This window comes from Amblyraja radiata, chromosome 21 (assembly GCF_010909765.2).
Source record: "Amblyraja radiata isolate CabotCenter1 chromosome 21, sAmbRad1.1.pri, whole genome shotgun sequence".
Taxonomy (NCBI): Eukaryota; Metazoa; Chordata; class Chondrichthyes; order Rajiformes; family Rajidae; genus Amblyraja; species Amblyraja radiata.
The window spans coordinates 28818546-28835896 of NC_045976.1; the positions used below are offsets into that span (position 1 = coordinate 28818546).

The window sequence follows — 17351 nt, forward strand, 5'->3', positions numbered from 1 at the left end:
ATCTGATCTATTAACACAGGTTTTGGACTAGCGTTTCAGCAGAGTGCTTCAAGAAGAATAGTAGGGAGTGGGCTTCAAGCAAGAAGGCAGGAGAATGGGGTTTGGAGGCAGGGATAGATCAGCCATGATTGAATGGCGGAGTAGACTTGATGGGCTGAATGGCCTAATTCTACTCCTATTCCTTATGACCTTCCAATTCCTCCCCCCACTCTCCCTATTACAATCAGTCTGAAAAAAGGTCCCAACCAGAAATGTCACATCCATTTTCTCGACCCACTGAGTTAAATACTCCAGCATTTTAGGTCTATCTTTGAAACAGTACACATTCGCTTCCTCTCCTGCCACTGAAACATAGGGTTCAGTTGCACCTTGGTTTGTGCATAAAGAAGAAAATGAGAGATACATGCAATTTGATTGTCATCCAATGTAGTGAAGCAGTCGGATTTAGCAACTGTTCTTTTATCCTTTAAATCACCATTAGATAAGGAAAACTGACCCTGTCAGTCTGCTGGAAGAAAATGCTTTGGAATAGAAGTAAAGAATAATGGATTGATATAACTCATCAACATGAAGCTGCTGGGAATGGTGCCATTCCAGTCTGGACCATGAATGGTGCCATGAGGCGGATCCCCGTCAAGTTTCCCTGCCTTATTTTAGTGGCAGCAGTCAGTTGTTTGGACTTTTCCTTGGAAAACTGTACTTGGCTGGCAAGAGACGCTGCTGATGTCAAGGTAAATCTGGGGGGTGGTTATGGGGGAAGTCTTATCAAAGTATTGTGGACGGACAGAATAGGGCAGCAGATTCCTGGATGTTTTTATGAGGGACTGTGGGAAAACACCTATATTTCATGGCGAGACCGAGAAAGGTTTTATTAGCTTGACGTCATCAGCTTGTCAATAAGGTTTCCTTATGGGTGAGGTAGGTGGAGTCAATCAAGAAAAGTGGCGAGGTGAGGGAGGTAGAGGACAAATCCCAAATGCCAATTCAATAAAGTTCCAGTTCAATTTAGCAATGAATCAAATGGACATGCAGATTAAACACTGGTCTCCACCCTGCTAGATAGCGCTTCACTGTTCCCATTTAAGTCCCAAAACACCAGCTACAGAATTCATGCTAAAATTCCATTTTGTTGCATCTTGCATCCAACTACAAATTTGTGTGAGTTGTGGTTACCTTTGTCTCTTAGAAAATATAACGATCAAATGTAACTTAATCATTTAATATTGGTATTGGAGTTTATAATGGAGCCAGTCTTGCATTTAAAGCAATTAGTTGAGTAGCAGCCCGCTTTCCCCCCCACAATTGACATCACAGGTTTACTCACATGAAGTTCACGCAGCCTGTTCCTGCAGGTGGGGCAATCCAGACAAAGCTGAGATTGGTCTGTGGAAGGTGGCTGACGTGAGATGCCACAACACTGCACATGAACTGTGATCCAAATGGCTGATCAGACATGAACCCTGTAACAACAAAGTGCATCAGACAATGTCAGTAAGGAGCTCTGACAAAAAGTCATCAACCTGAAATATTAACTCTTTTTCTCACTCCACACGTTGCTTGACCTGCCGATCATTCCCAGCATTTTCTATTGGATTTAAGTGGACAACAGGGCCCATTTGCATTGATGATTTCGTGCATGGGTGCTGGATGGTTCTGCAGGGCTGAGATTCCCCTGCTTTAACACAATGTAAAGGTCCCCATTCTGCTGGGCTAAGTTACGACGTCACATTTCCGTACGCTACTTGTTGACCTTGTTTCTGCAAATCTGAGGTTCCTTAATTGTAAGGGCAAGCAGTATTGGTGACTGAGATACAAACACGATGCCAGATGTTTTGTCACATTAGTGGATTAACTGCTCAATTTAACTTGTGCTTTGACAAAGTCAGCCAGGTTTAAAAAAATTCTGACCCCAGCATTGTGCAAGATGTTCCTTTGAGGATACGGCACACTGCCTTTGGTGGGTTTGTGTGGGCCTAATATCACAAATGTGTTTTCAAACTTAATAACTTTCCACTGCTCAGCGCCAACAGCCCTGTACTCGCAGAGAAAGGTTTATTAACCTATTCCTATGCTGTTGCTACATACAGTATTACATGGCCCTTGTGACACCTCACTCAACACTTCAATCTGCTTGACTCCGATCTCAGCAAAGCTCTAGCTGCAGCCCTCTCGATGCAGCCAAAATATATTTCCGCGCTCAGCAACACGTCACCATATGCTCTGGTGTCACTGGTGTTTGTGAATGAAGTGGAGTGTGAGGTTTCATGTTCCAAGAAAGTGTCTTGAGCAACACATTTTAAATAAGCTAACCGATTTCTACAATATGTCACCCATATGTTCCAGAGCCACTCTGGAGAATATACACCATGTAGTAAGGGCGATTGAAGCTAACAGTTTCTAGGGTTTGTGTGTGTTCTGCAGGTGATGTATGTGAACGGGTGTGTGTGGTACAGGTGGAGTTTGTACAAACTGTGCCCGGTGTTAATCGGAAATGAGTATGGTGCAGGCGTTCTCTGATGATACACAGAGAATATATGTGCAGTGTGCATACAATATATAGGGCATGTGTGGTGCAAGAATATGTGTGTGTAATACACGTAGAATGTTTGTGACAGGTGCATTGTGTGCACGTGTGTGTGTGTAACGCATGGTACATATTGGGCATGTGTGATACATAAAGGAAGTTTGTTGTGAGAATTTGTGTGTGTGGTCTATATACTGGTGCGTCTGTATATAGGCATGTGGTGGCTGGTGTGCGTATAAAATATGCCATCGAGAAAAGCTTCAACAGTTGCGTGATTATTTCTCTTTTATACTCTTGCCGCCATTCAAACTAAGACCACATGTGTATTTTCTTCACACTCCTGCACAGCACGGCCTACAGATATCTCTTGCTGCACCACAAACTACCTTCATATAAAGCCCCTGTCCCACTTAGGAAACCTGAACGGAAACCTCTGGAGACTTTGCGCCCCACCCAAGGTTTCCGTGCGGTTCCCGGAGGTTCCCAGAGGTTTTTGTCAGTCTCCCTACCTGCTTCCACTACCTACAACCTCCGGCAACCACCTGCAACCTCCGGGAACCGCACGGAAACCTTGGATGGGGCGCAAAGTCTCCAGAGGTTTCCGTTCAGGTTTCCTAAGTGGGACAGGGGCATAAGGGGATAACTAATGGAAAAGGAATATGACATAAAATAAACGGAAATAGCAACACAACAAGATTGTTTATTATTAAACAGCTGGTTTGGAAATCAGTCCTTCTGCAAAAATGACATATCAGATAATGTTTTTAAAAAAGTGTCTGTATACCCTTAAGTACCAGATACAAATAAATATCACCTCATATTCATTTATATTAAGTGTTTGCCCCACTTCAAATATAATCCTTCAAGAGCCAACACTTGACATTCAAATTATGCACTACAATATACTTAATTGTCTCAAATTTCATTTACAATACTACACCAAAAAAGAAAAAAATTAAAAAGGTCAGAAACATATGAAACAAACGTGAGCATTGGTAGTTTCCCCATGTTTCCATAGTTCTAACGTTTCAACGTCATTCCCTGCACCAGTTACATTTTCCCATCCCCACCCCTTTCTGCTTTCCGTAGAGACCACCATCTCCGCAACTGCATGGTTTGCCCATCCCACTCAACCCTCCCCCTGCAACTGCAGAAGATGGAATTTCCATCCAGGGACCCCTGCAGCCCTTCCAAGTGAGAAAGGTGCTCATGATGTGGTCTCCTTTATATTGGCAATACCAAGCATAGACGAGGAAACTATCTGGTAGAACTCTTGCGTTCTCCAGCTGTATCTCCCAGATGCAGACTGTATTAACTCCTCTCCCCATTCCCATACTGACCTTCTGATCTATTACGACTGGAAGACAATCTGGAAGAACAGCACCTCATATTCTGCTTGAACATCTTACAATCCAACGACATGAACATGGAAATCTCCAATGCCAAGTAATGGCCTCCATCCCCTCTCCTACCCAGGGTGCACCCTCATCTCTCCCTCCATTTCCCACCAGCCCAGTCACTCCACTCCTCACCCTCCCCAAAGTCCCATATTTCCTTTCATCCCTTCTTTCCCCATTACACGGTTACTTCCACCCATATCATTCCTTCTGGCTTAACAAATAATTCTTCCTTTTCTTATTTGACTCCCTTTTATCGCCTTTTCACCTCGAGCCTCACCATCTCCACCCATCTGCCTATTAACCTCCCTCCCTCACTGGTATCCATCTGAAAACTGGCCTGACTTTGCCCCAACCATCGCTCTTTCCCAGCTTTATCCCCCCCCCCCCCCCTTTCCATCAGTCTGAAGAAGGATCCCTGATCCGAAACATTGTCTGCCCACTCCTTCCACAGATGCTGCTTGATCCGCTGAGTTCCTTCAGTACTTTGTGTTTTCCTGAAGATTCCAGCATCTGCAGTTTCTGTGTCTACCAGAACTACAGTACCATGGCAACACTTCCGAACCATTTATTCCATGATGAAGCTCTGCTACTTCCTTGGGTTGCAAAAAGTGCTTTACAAATACAAATCTACACTTCCTTTGAATGTAAGATATGAAACAGAAAGGATATGAGCAATACAACTCCAAAGAAATTGTCCGGATTTTTTTTGAAATTCCTCTCATTCACCATATTATTTATTCTTCAGAAATGAAACTTACTGGTTATATGATAAAGAGCTGAAATTTATAACTTTGTGCAAGTGAATTTATTTACTTCAACCTCTTGTCTGGTAGGCATCAGAAGTGTTCTAACAATGTGTGCAGTGGGAGGATTGATCATTTAGAAGATGATCAGTTAACCTTTTGGGAATTCTAAATCCATAATTTTGTGGGCAACAATCAGTTTATTCGCATTAACTGTATTATATCAAGCACACAAGTCTAATTATCCATTTGCAATAAATAACGTAACATCATTGCTGCATATGGTTGGGGAACAAACAGTTCCCAGTTATATATTCTATAAAATACTTTGATCATTACGTTCACTATAAACCACCATAATGTGTGACAAAAGAAAAATAAATATTCTACACTAAATGAGATTCGGGGAACCTTTTGGCCCCTATCATAAACGTCAAAGTTCCAAAGGTCTAATGGGAGGAAACCCTTAAGTTATGTATCCTGTTGCTGGCATGTGATAACATTTGCACGACACTTTTGTTCAATACTGCATTCTCAAATTATAATTTGAGTACCAATATTTCGTCAATTACAGAAGTAGCGAGTTAAATAAAAAGTGACCCAGCTTCACATATCTGGCTTTAATATGAGTGTAACATAAGTATCAGGAATAGTAGTAGGTCAACAGGCTCTATCGGCCTTCTGAACGTGGCAGCACAGGTAGATAGGGTGGTTTTTGGCATGCTGATCTTTATTTTGGTCACTCTGCACAGAACAGAGGGTGGTGGGAATATGGAATAAGCTGCCAGCGTGAATAATTGAGAAAGGAACAACGTCAACATTTAAAGTCATTCGGTTAGATACATGGCTAGGAAAGATTTACAAGGTCTGAAGAAGGGTTTCGACACGAAACGTTGCCCATTTCCTTCGCTCCATAGATGCTGCCTCACCCACTGAGTTTCTCCAGCATTTTTGTCTACCTTCGATTTTCCAGCATCTGCAGTTCCTTCTTAAAGATTTACTAGGATATGGGCCAATCTGAGACAAATGGGACTAGCTTAGATAAGGCATCTTGTTCAGCATGGATGAGTTGGGTCAAAGGGCTTGCTTCCAAGCTGTATCACTCTATAACGTAGCTCCCATTCATGATGATCATGACTGATTTCTACCACAATGTAATTTTCCCGCACTATCCCCATAACTTTATTTTCTTTCCATATCTATGAAATTTAACCATCTGTGTTTTGAATGAACGTAATAAGGGAGTTTCAACAACCCTGCTGGGTTAGAGGATTCCAGAGATTCACCACACACGGCATAAAGGACTTTCTCCTCCTTTCAGTCTGAAATAGTCTACCTATTATTTTCAAAGTCAGCGTCCTGGTTCCAGACTCCTCAGAGAGAAAACATCCTTTTTCATCCACTCTGTCAATTCCCTCTCATTCTTCTAAATCGAAGCATAAAGGCCAAACCCTCCTCGAACAGGAAACCCTGGAGCAAGTCACTGGAATCTGGTTTCATGGATTGGTTGGTTGGCTGGTTAACATGCAACAAAAGCTTTTCACCGTACCTCGGCACACGTGACAATAAACAAAACTGAAACTGAAATCTTCGCTGCACTCACTCTATAACACTATAGTCCAGGTGCAGCCTCACTAAAGCAACGTATAATTGCAGTAAGGTGTCCTGTACTGAAATTAATTTGTAACAAAAAATCCTCCACCTTTCATCACCAAAAATCCATGAAAATCAAACCTGTCCAAAACAGACTTTTGCACAGACTTTCTTTTAAGTTCAACATGAGTAACTCCATCCTTGCCTTTGTTGAAACCCATTTGTCAAATGTATTGTTATTTTATGTTAACATTTCTGTCCCTACTGTTTAAAATGCTCGATGCTCTTTGACCCATCGGTCAATTGTTTATCATATTATCCATGTCATTTATGGATATAGTGAATAGTTGCATTCCCAACACAGATCCTGGAGTGACACTACCAGTTAAAGCCAAATACATAATTTCAGTTTCTGAGTGCAGGAAAAAGTGTCAAGTCAACTTCCCCTGACCTACAGCAGTTAAGCATCAATTTTACCAAGCCACCGATGACAGAAAATTCTTTCTTACTAGCTATTCTCTACTGAGAAAAATGCTTCTCCAGCTAACATTTAGTTTAAACTATTGGAGTTGTTTTACTGATATTTTATTAATCCTTGAAGTTGGAGCTTATTCAATGATGAAACATCTAAATTATTTGGCAGATCATGCATTTAACATGGATTTAGCTGTGATTATTATATCAACTAGTTGCATGCCACTGCTGAAGGGGTAAGGTTACAGGGATAAATTGCAGATCATTCAAGAACCCCACGAACTACTACTATCTGTAAGAAGGGACCACACTAGAAACGTCACTTGTCCATTCCCTCCACAGATGCTGCTTTGTGTTTTGCTCGGGATTCTAGCATCTGCAGTTCCTTGTGTATCCAGTACCACATTTTAAGTAGTTGAGCATTAGTGTTAAATGATCCTTTAAAAGTACATGCAGCAAATTGTTCAAAACTTCATTATGGTATTTTTATTCTCTCATGCAGAATTGCATGAAACAAAAATGTAATGCATTAGTTCATGCACTTTGATTCTGATGGTATTAATACAGCCATTCAAAGCGCAGAATTAATTATATAATTGGATCAAGATGTTATGTATTTGTTGGTGTCTTCATAAAAGTGTTTCCTGTTCTTTGATGCTGAAGCACGGCCAATTCTATAAACACAGACAAATGAACGATACAAAAATTTTATAGTGCCTTTGCCATGGAGGAGATAGCTGGGGCCCTGTTGAGATTTTTACATCTGTGTAGCTATAAGGTGAGATGTTATAAGATTGGCAGATAGTTAATGTTGGTCCTGTAGGACTAGAGGACTAGCAATGATACTACAGGCCAGTGAGTCTTATGTCAGTCATAGAAAAAATACGGGAAACAATTCTAAGGGATAAGATACATGTACTTTTGAAAAGGCAGGCATTCAAGGGGGATAGACAGCATGGTTATGTAGAGGGGACATCCTGTCTCACTAATTTGAGCCAGTTTTTTGAGAAGGTAAGTAAGAAGATTAATGGAAGTAGGTTAGCAGACATTGTCTACATGGACTTCAGTAAGGCATTTGACAATGTTTCACCTAGTAGGTTGGTCCAAAAGGTTAGGGAAGATGGAATCCAAAGCTAATTGGTTAATTGGATTAAAAATCGGCTTGGTGATCGGAGGCAGAGGGCAATGGTGGAAGGATCCTTTTGTGATTATAAATCTGTGACCAGTGTGCACTTCAGGAATGGGTGCTGGAATCCTTGTTTGTGATATGTACTAAGACTTGGATGTAAATGTAGGAGGTAAGATAGTAATTTTGCAGATGACACAAATATTGGTGTTGTTGTGGATAGTGAAAGATGTCTAAGCTTTAGCAGGAAGTCAAATAGGAAGTTAAGTCAGAATAGGACAAAGAGTAAATAGTAGGACACCAAGGAATATTGATGAGCAGAGGGTCCTTGGTCTGAATGTTTGGCTGGGACTTGAACAAAAAGCCCCCAGACTGGGAGGAAACCTGATAGAAATTATGTCATGGCTGACATTCCTGAAAATAAGTCAGAATTCTGAGAGTTTAAAAGGATTGAATTATCAGATTTATTTCGGTCAAATAAGTTAAGATTTGCTAGAGGGACAGACCGTTGGCATTAAAATCAATATGCGTGACTCTGTTGTGCACAACTAATCTTTGTTCTGAATAACAATTGCAGCGTGCAGCTGCCACGTATGATAAGCGTGCACAGATCCTCTTATCGATGGAAAGCAGATACACAGTACAAGAATGGACAGCATTAGTTGCCTGGAAATTAAAAACTTACTGAGAATGGGTATCTTTGCATGGAGATTAATTTACATCGAATAATGAGAAATATGGTTGAGGTCAAAGGCCATGATTCTTGCGCACGTATTCTTTCTACGCTTTGCAAACTGTCCTTGCTGCTTTTAGAAACTCATTTATAAAATTGGAAATCTTGTGGGAAGGAGTATAACCCAAATGTGAAAGAGTCTAACCTCAAAGTGAAGGATGAGATGGCACTACATAATTATCTGGGACACACCAGAACAGAAAAGGAAACAGACCTTTAATGACTGCGAATGACTGGAACGCAGTAGTCAGGTCAAGATAATTATTAGCTCTCTAACACTTTCTATCACAGACTCAAAAGTTTACAGAAATACCTCTGATAAGATTAATCTTTCACTCTCATTCTTTCCAGTTACCTGCACATATATTTACACAGCTGAAGTGTTTAAGTCATTCTGGTTTAGTACTGGGAAAGGTTCAAATGTCACTCTGATCCAAAGTCTCAGTCGGCGGTCAACATTTCCCTGTGGAGGGGCATGATTGCCAAAGTTTCACTGCGTAGGTTTACACTTGAAGAAATATATTCATTCAGCTAACTCAGACATTCTGGTACAAGATCAAGCTAATCATCAGAAAGAGAAATTGCACTAATTTATACAAGTACCTTTAACGTACTGCCCACATGACTATGGTACTAAAGTATTTTGGATGTTTTTAGAACGTGAAAGTCATTCGACAAATGCAAGTTCCTTTTTTAAGCACACCCTATTGAGCTTTATCACCAATTGATTATTTTTCTAAAATGCAGCAGTCAGTTTATCCATGAAGGACTAAACTGTACTCAATTTCCTGATATCAACCGCTGTCATGTTTGGGATTCCGTGACAGGCTTCAATAGACTTGAACCAAGTGAGGGGCAAAATTAAATCAGTTAAAATTTCACTTTCTAGACTATGGACATTGCTACTTTCTGAAAAGGTAGGGTCAGTTTTGACATTCCTCTACATTTGTACCATATGTTCACATTTTTTTGTATGTAAAGATTCGATGGTGAGCTCCATGAAGAAAGGGGAGAAAAGTAACAAGATGATTCAACTACTGTGAGAATGAACATCCACAAAAGAACACTTTTGAGTTTTAAACAGAAGGGACATATAGAGGTAACATCTGCAAGAAAAGTAAAATGGGAGACATGGGTGATTGAACTGATCAATCGACAGCTATATTGTACCACACTGGAGATGTAACAATTCCAGGACAAGGGGTCACAGGTCACAATTTAAGGATAAGGGGGAAATCTTTTAGGACCGAGATGAGGAAAACATTTTTCACACAGAGAGTGGTGAATCTCTGGAATTCTCTGCCACAGAAGGTAGTTGAGGCCAGTTCGTTGGCTATATTTAAGAGGGAGTTAGCTGTGGCCCTTGTGGCTAAGGGGATCAGGGGGTATGGAGAGAAGGCAGGTACAGGATACTGAGTTGGATGATCAGCTATGATCATATTGAATGGTGGTGCAGGCTCGAAGGGCCGAATGGCTTACTCCTGCACCTATTTTCTATGTTTCTAATAGACAATAGACAATAGGTGCAGGAGTAGGCAATTTGGTCCTTCGAGCCAGCGCCGCCATTCAATGTGATCATGGCTGATCATCCCCAATCAGTACCCCGTTCCTACCTTCTCCCCATATCCCCCGAGTTCGCTATTTTTAAGAGCCCTATCTAGCTCTCTCTTGAAAGCATCCAGAGAACCTGCCTCCACCGCCAGGCAGAGAATTCCACAGACTCACCACTCTCTGTGAGAAAAAATGTTTCCTCGTCTCCGTTCTAAATGGCTTACTCCTTATTCTTAAACTGTGGCCCCTGGTTCTGGACTCCCCCAACATCGGGAACATGTTTCCTGCCTCTAGCGTGTCCAAACCCTTAACAATCTTGTATGTTTCAATGAGATGCCCTCTCATCCTTCTAAACTCCAGAGTGTACAAGCCCAACTGCTCCATTCTCTCAGCATATGACAGTCCCGCCATCCCGGGAAGTAAATCTACGCTGCCACTCCCTTAATAGCAAGAATGTCCTTCCTCAAATTAGGGGACCAAAACTGCACACAATACTCCAGGTGTGGTCTCACTAGGGCTCTGTACAACTGCAGAAGGACCTCTTTGCTCCTATATTCGATTCCTCTTGTTATAAAGGCCAACATGCCATTCGCTGTTATAAAGGCCAACATGCCATTTGCATTTTACTTTTATTTTGATAGATGAGTTTGATGGATTGTTTGTCTGGTTAATGAAGCCAATGATTAAACAAATTAATTTTGATGTACTGATGTTCCAAATTACGTAAAGTCATTGGGGTGTTTTCTGAAATGTATCTGAAATGTTATCTACTGATGGCCAGTTATGAAAACACTGCTTATATTTTAATTTATTTTATTGGGGATAACAGATTTTGCCAGTAAATGCAATGTTTCTTCTGGCAAAGATGAGCAAAAAATGTGACATGGGTTCTAAATAATTATATCAGCATTGCACTGGAGTATTGGTAGCATGATTGTTCACAAGATCATAAGCCTTTTGCAAAATCCAAATTCGATCAGAATGCAAGTTTAATTGGTTAATTAAAGCAAAACTGAGCCCTATGGCACACACATGATATAATACACTTGCAATGTCACGAGGAAATAAAATGAATATTTGCCAGTTAATATGTGAAATTCTGACAACGTTACATTCCCAGATTTCATGATCTCCCTAGATCGTCATCTGCAGTCCCTATGGTGTCATGAAGAAGGCATATGAGATGGAATTACAAATCACTCAATTCAAATGTGGACATTATGATCGTGGATTTGTAAGTTCTTTCTTGATGAAAGAGCCAAGATGTGACAAGTGGCCCATCTAGCTTCTGGTAATCTGGACCAGTCCTTCAATCACCCTGCTTTTCCTCAACAACACTGTATATCTCATGAACTCATCCATCATTACCTTACTGTGAGAAAGTTCTCAAATTATACCCGCACAACCATGGCTCAGCAAACCTATAATAATTTTTCTTACAACAATGATTACATTTTATAAGAATGTACACAACATTTAGTTAATAGTGATAAATTAAAATATATATATTTTTTGCTTATTGGTATTTCATCCAGGTACTGTTTTATTAAGGTTATTTTATTAATCTATTTTGTTCATTGCAGAAAAGTAGTACATTATTTTCCTCATGAAACAGAAATGCTTTGAGGATAGAATTTAGTCTAAATGGAACCTGCCCCTCACTCTAAAATGCTGATCACCAAATATGCTAACAGAATTAGTCTTGACCATTATAGTTGTGCACTCGAGACAGGTAATAACAATAATAGCTTCACAAACTGTAATATACAGTTAATCAATCCAAAGTGCCACTAATTGTATCATTTTTAGAGCTCATGTTGGCCACCGATGGAGCTATTTAGTGTCAGGTCAATGCCCTTTGTACACCATATTCCCACACATAATATTATCATTATTTTTCATACATCCGTAAAGCAAAAAATCTGGACAGCAATAGAACATGAATAACTCAGTAACATAACGATCTATGGTCAAAATTGAATTAAATTATTGGTCACAAGATTCAGTCCACATCCCATTAATAATTCAACCCATTATTGTTTCAGACTTCGCAATCCGACGGTAGATTTTACCTCAACAGGTAAGTAACGTCCTACACTGTACTGGAGACGAAAGGCAGAACAGTTCTGAGACAGCCCAATAAACCAGCTTTCCAAACTCTTCTGAGAATCGTAGTGTCATACAGCATGGAAACAGGTCCTTCGGCCTAACTCATCCATACCTTACACCACCATCATCACCAACATGAATGAAAACCAAGTGAATAATTTTCCCCATTCGAGATAATGCTCAGTTTGATATCCCAGGCTAAAACTCCTCTTTGCCTGCCCTTGTTCTATCACTGATATCATAAATTTGGGTCTGCCTTCCCAAACCTATGAACATCATTTGTCAATATTTTTTCCCATCCTTCGCACAATGCGATATTCAAATCTTTCCAAAATCAGAGACAGCATTAAAACAGATCTCAACAGAGTTAGACAACAAATTATTTGAGATTATGCAGTGCTTAACTTCTCCTCTTCCTTCTCAGCTTCAGCAACCATTGACATAATCAACTTCCATGATCCAGTTCAATGGACACTTGCTTGTTTCTGTCATAATCTTTCTAATCATTGCAATAGGAGCTCAGGTATGATTTCTATTCTCCCCTGAACTGTTAACTATAGTTCCACTCTGAGTCCTATCCCTTCTGGATCTGAGATGTTGTCGAGTTAGTAAAAGGTAGGGGGAAAAGGATAGATTGCGCTGTTTTGGAGATGGCCAGGCTAATTTTTCTCAATTATAACGGCCAATATTTATTTGCCAACTTCACCTCTTTTCACCTCTGCCCTGACACATGTACTGTTTATACACTCAAACTTAAATCGGTAGCTCCAGATATGACAGCTTCCCTGTTCTCCAGCTGGGCTCTTTCCTTCATGAAGTTCAGACCTTTAAGTATTGCTGCCTAAATCCTAACCTGACACCAATTTACTCAGCGTGTGCATTTCACTAGATTATACTCACTGTACAAAATTCTTATTTTGTGTTTGAAACTTTTCATGCCCTTTCCCTTTTTATTTCTGTAACAGAGATTAATAGAGCAAGGCAAACCATTGCTGCTATAATTAAATCATATTTTAGTTTTCTAATTTGTTTCTCTAAACAGCAGCATATCAAACTAATTTCAAGATTAATACAAGACTAGCTGTTCTTCAATGTCAATGGAATTTAGAAGTTACATACAAATTTCATAAATTTAGATCAAACAATATTTACTTTTAGAAGTCATAGCAGATGCCATTACTAATGTAGGGTTAGTTTTTAATGTTGCATAAAAACACCAACATTACATAGCCAAGTGGGTTGCTTAATGATGTTTAAAGCAGTGCTGGGTAGCAGAAGAGTCTAAATCATACTCTCTCCTGTGATAGAACAGTCTAAATTATTCACTCTGCTGTAATATAATTTATTTTACCACATAGTTTCATTTAGTAAGGAAAATTCTCCAAATGAAATTCTGCACTTTGTAGAAATAGTGCCCATTTATTATTATTTTAGGAATGTTGTCATCATTTTAATGCAGATAATCCAATGTTTCTTTCAGAGGATTTAGGATAAACGTGATTGAAATGATAACAGCCAAATTCAAATGTCTGAATTCATATTCTTATCGGAGGCATTAGTTTAAATTATGAGGAGCTGAGAAAGAATAAACAGAGGGACTTATTCTACTGAGAAAAGGGTCAAAGACCAGAAGTCACAGACACCACATTGAAGAATTAGGGAAAACACGAGGAAAATAATTTCACCCGGACAGCGGGAGGTGTCTGGAATTCACTGCATGACAGGGTGGCAGAAACCTTCATCCCTTTTTTAAATTACCTGGATGTGTACTTGAAGAGCTGAGACCTACTTCATATGATGTGATTGATCATTTTTTGGCTGCAGCTATCAAGTTCAGAAAGGAGAAGGCCGACCATCATCAGAAGAGTAGGATTGACAGTCATTACAGTGACAGCCCATGCTCAAAACTCATGAGATGACAGTAATGGACAGAGATTGTCATTTGAATAATTAGGGGGAACAGTTGGATTAAGTTTACTTTCAAGACATTCAGTTTCAGATATATGGTCCAATCTATTTACTGCAAAATGCTCTTGATTATGTTGTAACAATTTTTGTTTCAATTGTATAGTCATATTTAATAAGATTTCTATATTACAATTCACTGGTGTAGGTACTATGGCAAACAAAAATGTTTCTAGTTGTCAGTTAATTGCAGCTTGACTCAGGTATGTTGCATTAATGGCTATTTTCAATAAAATCACTTTGGAAAGCTCCCCAGATTATGATTAAGTGATTCATTCATTACAGGACAAGGCTAGTATCAACAGCTGGAAAACAAGAAAGAGTATTTCTGAAGTTTAACAGTGGATGTTAGGATTAAAGGAAGCCTTCTCATGAACTTTATCTAAGGCAGTGCAGGAAAATGCACCCAAGGTAAAAGATCATCCGTGATCTTACTGAACAATGGAGCAAGCATGAGCTGTACAATGACCTAATCCTGATTCTATTTGTAATGTTCTTATTAGTTATAGAAGTAGTTTCATTTTAGTATATTTAAATTTAGCAATGCAATATTTACATTAAATTGGCTAGACAAAGTCCTTGATCTGCACATTATGTGGGAGCTTGACAATTATTGAGTTGCATTTCCCTGTGCTTCACAAGCATTAGAGCATTAGATTGTGACCTTTGGCTTGTTTTATTTTTCCTAACAAATTATAGCTTAATTGAAAATATTATAATGCATGGCTACATAATTATTAACAGCGTGGCTCACACACAAAACACTTAATAGCAAAATTAATCCTGACATGAATTATAAATAGGTGGTGTGGGATATACTTAAAAGGATAAAAACAACCTGTTCCTCATTATCGCAGTGGAACTAATAGTACAGTGAAGAATAAAGATAGAGATTAAAAAACTTCTCAAATGTGAAAGTTAAACTTGCCTTTGGACATCAGCAAACTAAATGCAAATGAACAGCGATCAGTTGTTAGTGGGCCTGATCAGCTCACTTGTGTCCTGTCCTTTTCATGCACTGAAGATAGACACAAAATGCTGGAGTAACTCTGCGGGTCAGGCAGCATCTCTGGAGAGAAGGAATGGGCAACATTTCAGGTCTTCCTTTCGTCTGCCTCTGGGAAATTAAGGGATAGGATCTTTCTGAATTGGCTCTTCAGAGAAACCAGAAAGAGTTGTTCCCCAAGTAGAAGTGTGGATTTCATCCATTCAGAAGAACACCAAGGAAAATGCAAAGAGTAGCACCAGCCACTAAACGTAGTCCGTTTTTTACCTCACTAAAGTCTTTGACTCCATTGGTCAGATGTGACTGGAGAACACCCTCCTCAAATTTAGCTATCCATAGAACCTTGACAACATTTTATGTTTGCTTCATGCAGGATATAAACCATGATCCTAATTATAAGGTCTATAACAGAGACAATCTCACTGAATGTTAGAGTCAAGCACAACAGTTATTGTCCCAACACTTTTCTTAATCTTCAAGTCAATAGACAATAGGTGCAGGAGTAGGCCATTCAGCCCTTCGAGCCAGTACCGCCATGTCATTGCTGATCATCCACAATCAGTACCCGTTCCTGCCTTCTCCCCATATCCCCTGACTCCGCTATCTTTAAGAGCCCTATCAAGCTCTCTCTTGAAATTCTCCAGAGAACTGGCCTCCACCACCCTCTGAGGCAGAGCATTCCACAGACTCACAACTCTCTGTGTGAAAAAGTGTTTCCTCATCTCTGTTTTAAATGCCTTACCCCTTATTCTTAAACAGTGGCCCCTGGTTCTGGACTCCCCAAACATTGGGAACATGTTTCCTACCTCTAGCGTGTCCAAACCCCTAATAATCTTATATGTTTCAATAAGATCCCCTCTCATCCGTCTAAATTTCAGAGTATACAAGCCCAGCCACTCCATTCTCTCAGCATTTGACAGTCCCGCCATCCCAGGAAATGACCTTGTGAACCTACGCTGTACTCCCTCAATAGCAAGAATGTCCTTCCTCAAATTAGGGGACTAAAACTGCACACAATACTCCAAGTGTGGTCTCACTTGGGCCCTGTACAACTGCAGAAGGACCTCTTTGCTCCTATACTCAACTCCTCTTGTTATGAAGGCCAACATGCCATTCGCTTTCTTCACTGCCTGCTGTACCTGCATGCTTACTTTCATTGACTGATGAACAAGGACCCCCAGATCACGTTGTACTTCCCCTTTTCCCAACTTGACACCATTTAGATAATAATCTGCCTTCCTGTTTTTGTTACCAAAGTGAATAACCTCACATTTATTCACATTAAACTGCATCTGTCCACTCACCCAACCTGTCCAAGTCCTCCTCACCATCCTCACCACAGTTCACACTGCCACCCAACTTTGTGTCATCTGCAAATTTGCTAATGTTACTTTGAATCCCTTCAACTAAATCATTGATGTATATTGTAAATAGCTACGGTCCCAGCACCGAGCCTTGCGGTATCCCACTAGTCACTGCCTGCCATTCTGAAAGGGACCCGTTAATCCCTACTCTTTGTTTCCTGTCTGCCAACCAATTTTCTATCCATGTCAGCACTCTACCCCCAATACCATGTGCCCTAATTTTGCCCACTAATTTCCTATGTGGGACCTTATCAAATGCTTTCTACATTACATCCACTGGCTCCCCCTTGTCCATTTTCCTAGTTGCATCTCAAAAAATTCTAGAAGATTAGTCAAGCATGATTTCCCCTTTGTAAATCCATGCTGACTCCTGTTACTGCTATCCAAATGTGCCGCTATTTCATATTTTATGATTGACTCCAGCATCTTCCCCACCACCGATGTCAGGCTAACTGGTCTATAATTCCCTGTTTTCTCTCTCCCGCCTTTCTTAAAAAGTAGGATAACATTAACTACCCTCCAATCCACAGAAAGTGATCCTGAATCCATAGAACATTGGAAAATGAACACCAATGCGTCCATGATATCTAGAGCCACATCCTCAAGTACCCTGGGATGCAGACCATCAGGCCTGGGGATTTATCAGCCTTCAGTCCCATCAGTCTGCCCAACACCATTTCCTGCTTAATGTGGATTTCCTTCAGTTTTTCCATCACCCCAGATCCTCTGGCCACTAGTATTGTTTGTGTCCTCCTTAGTGAAC

At 40.2% G+C, this 17351-nt stretch overlaps 1 protein-coding gene across 3 annotated transcripts in view; it reads right to left on the reverse strand.

Annotated features, from left to right (window-relative positions):
• reln (reelin) overlaps positions 1-17351 on the reverse strand; it is a 258697-nt gene that overhangs the window by 200544 nt on the left and 40802 nt on the right. For all 3 annotated transcript variants that reach the window (XM_033039883.1, XM_033039884.1, XM_033039885.1), the window contains one exon: positions 1325-1460. In XM_033039883.1, the coding sequence (XP_032895774.1) occupies positions 1325-1460 (136 nt within the window). The remainder of the gene's footprint in view (positions 1-1324; positions 1461-17351) is intronic.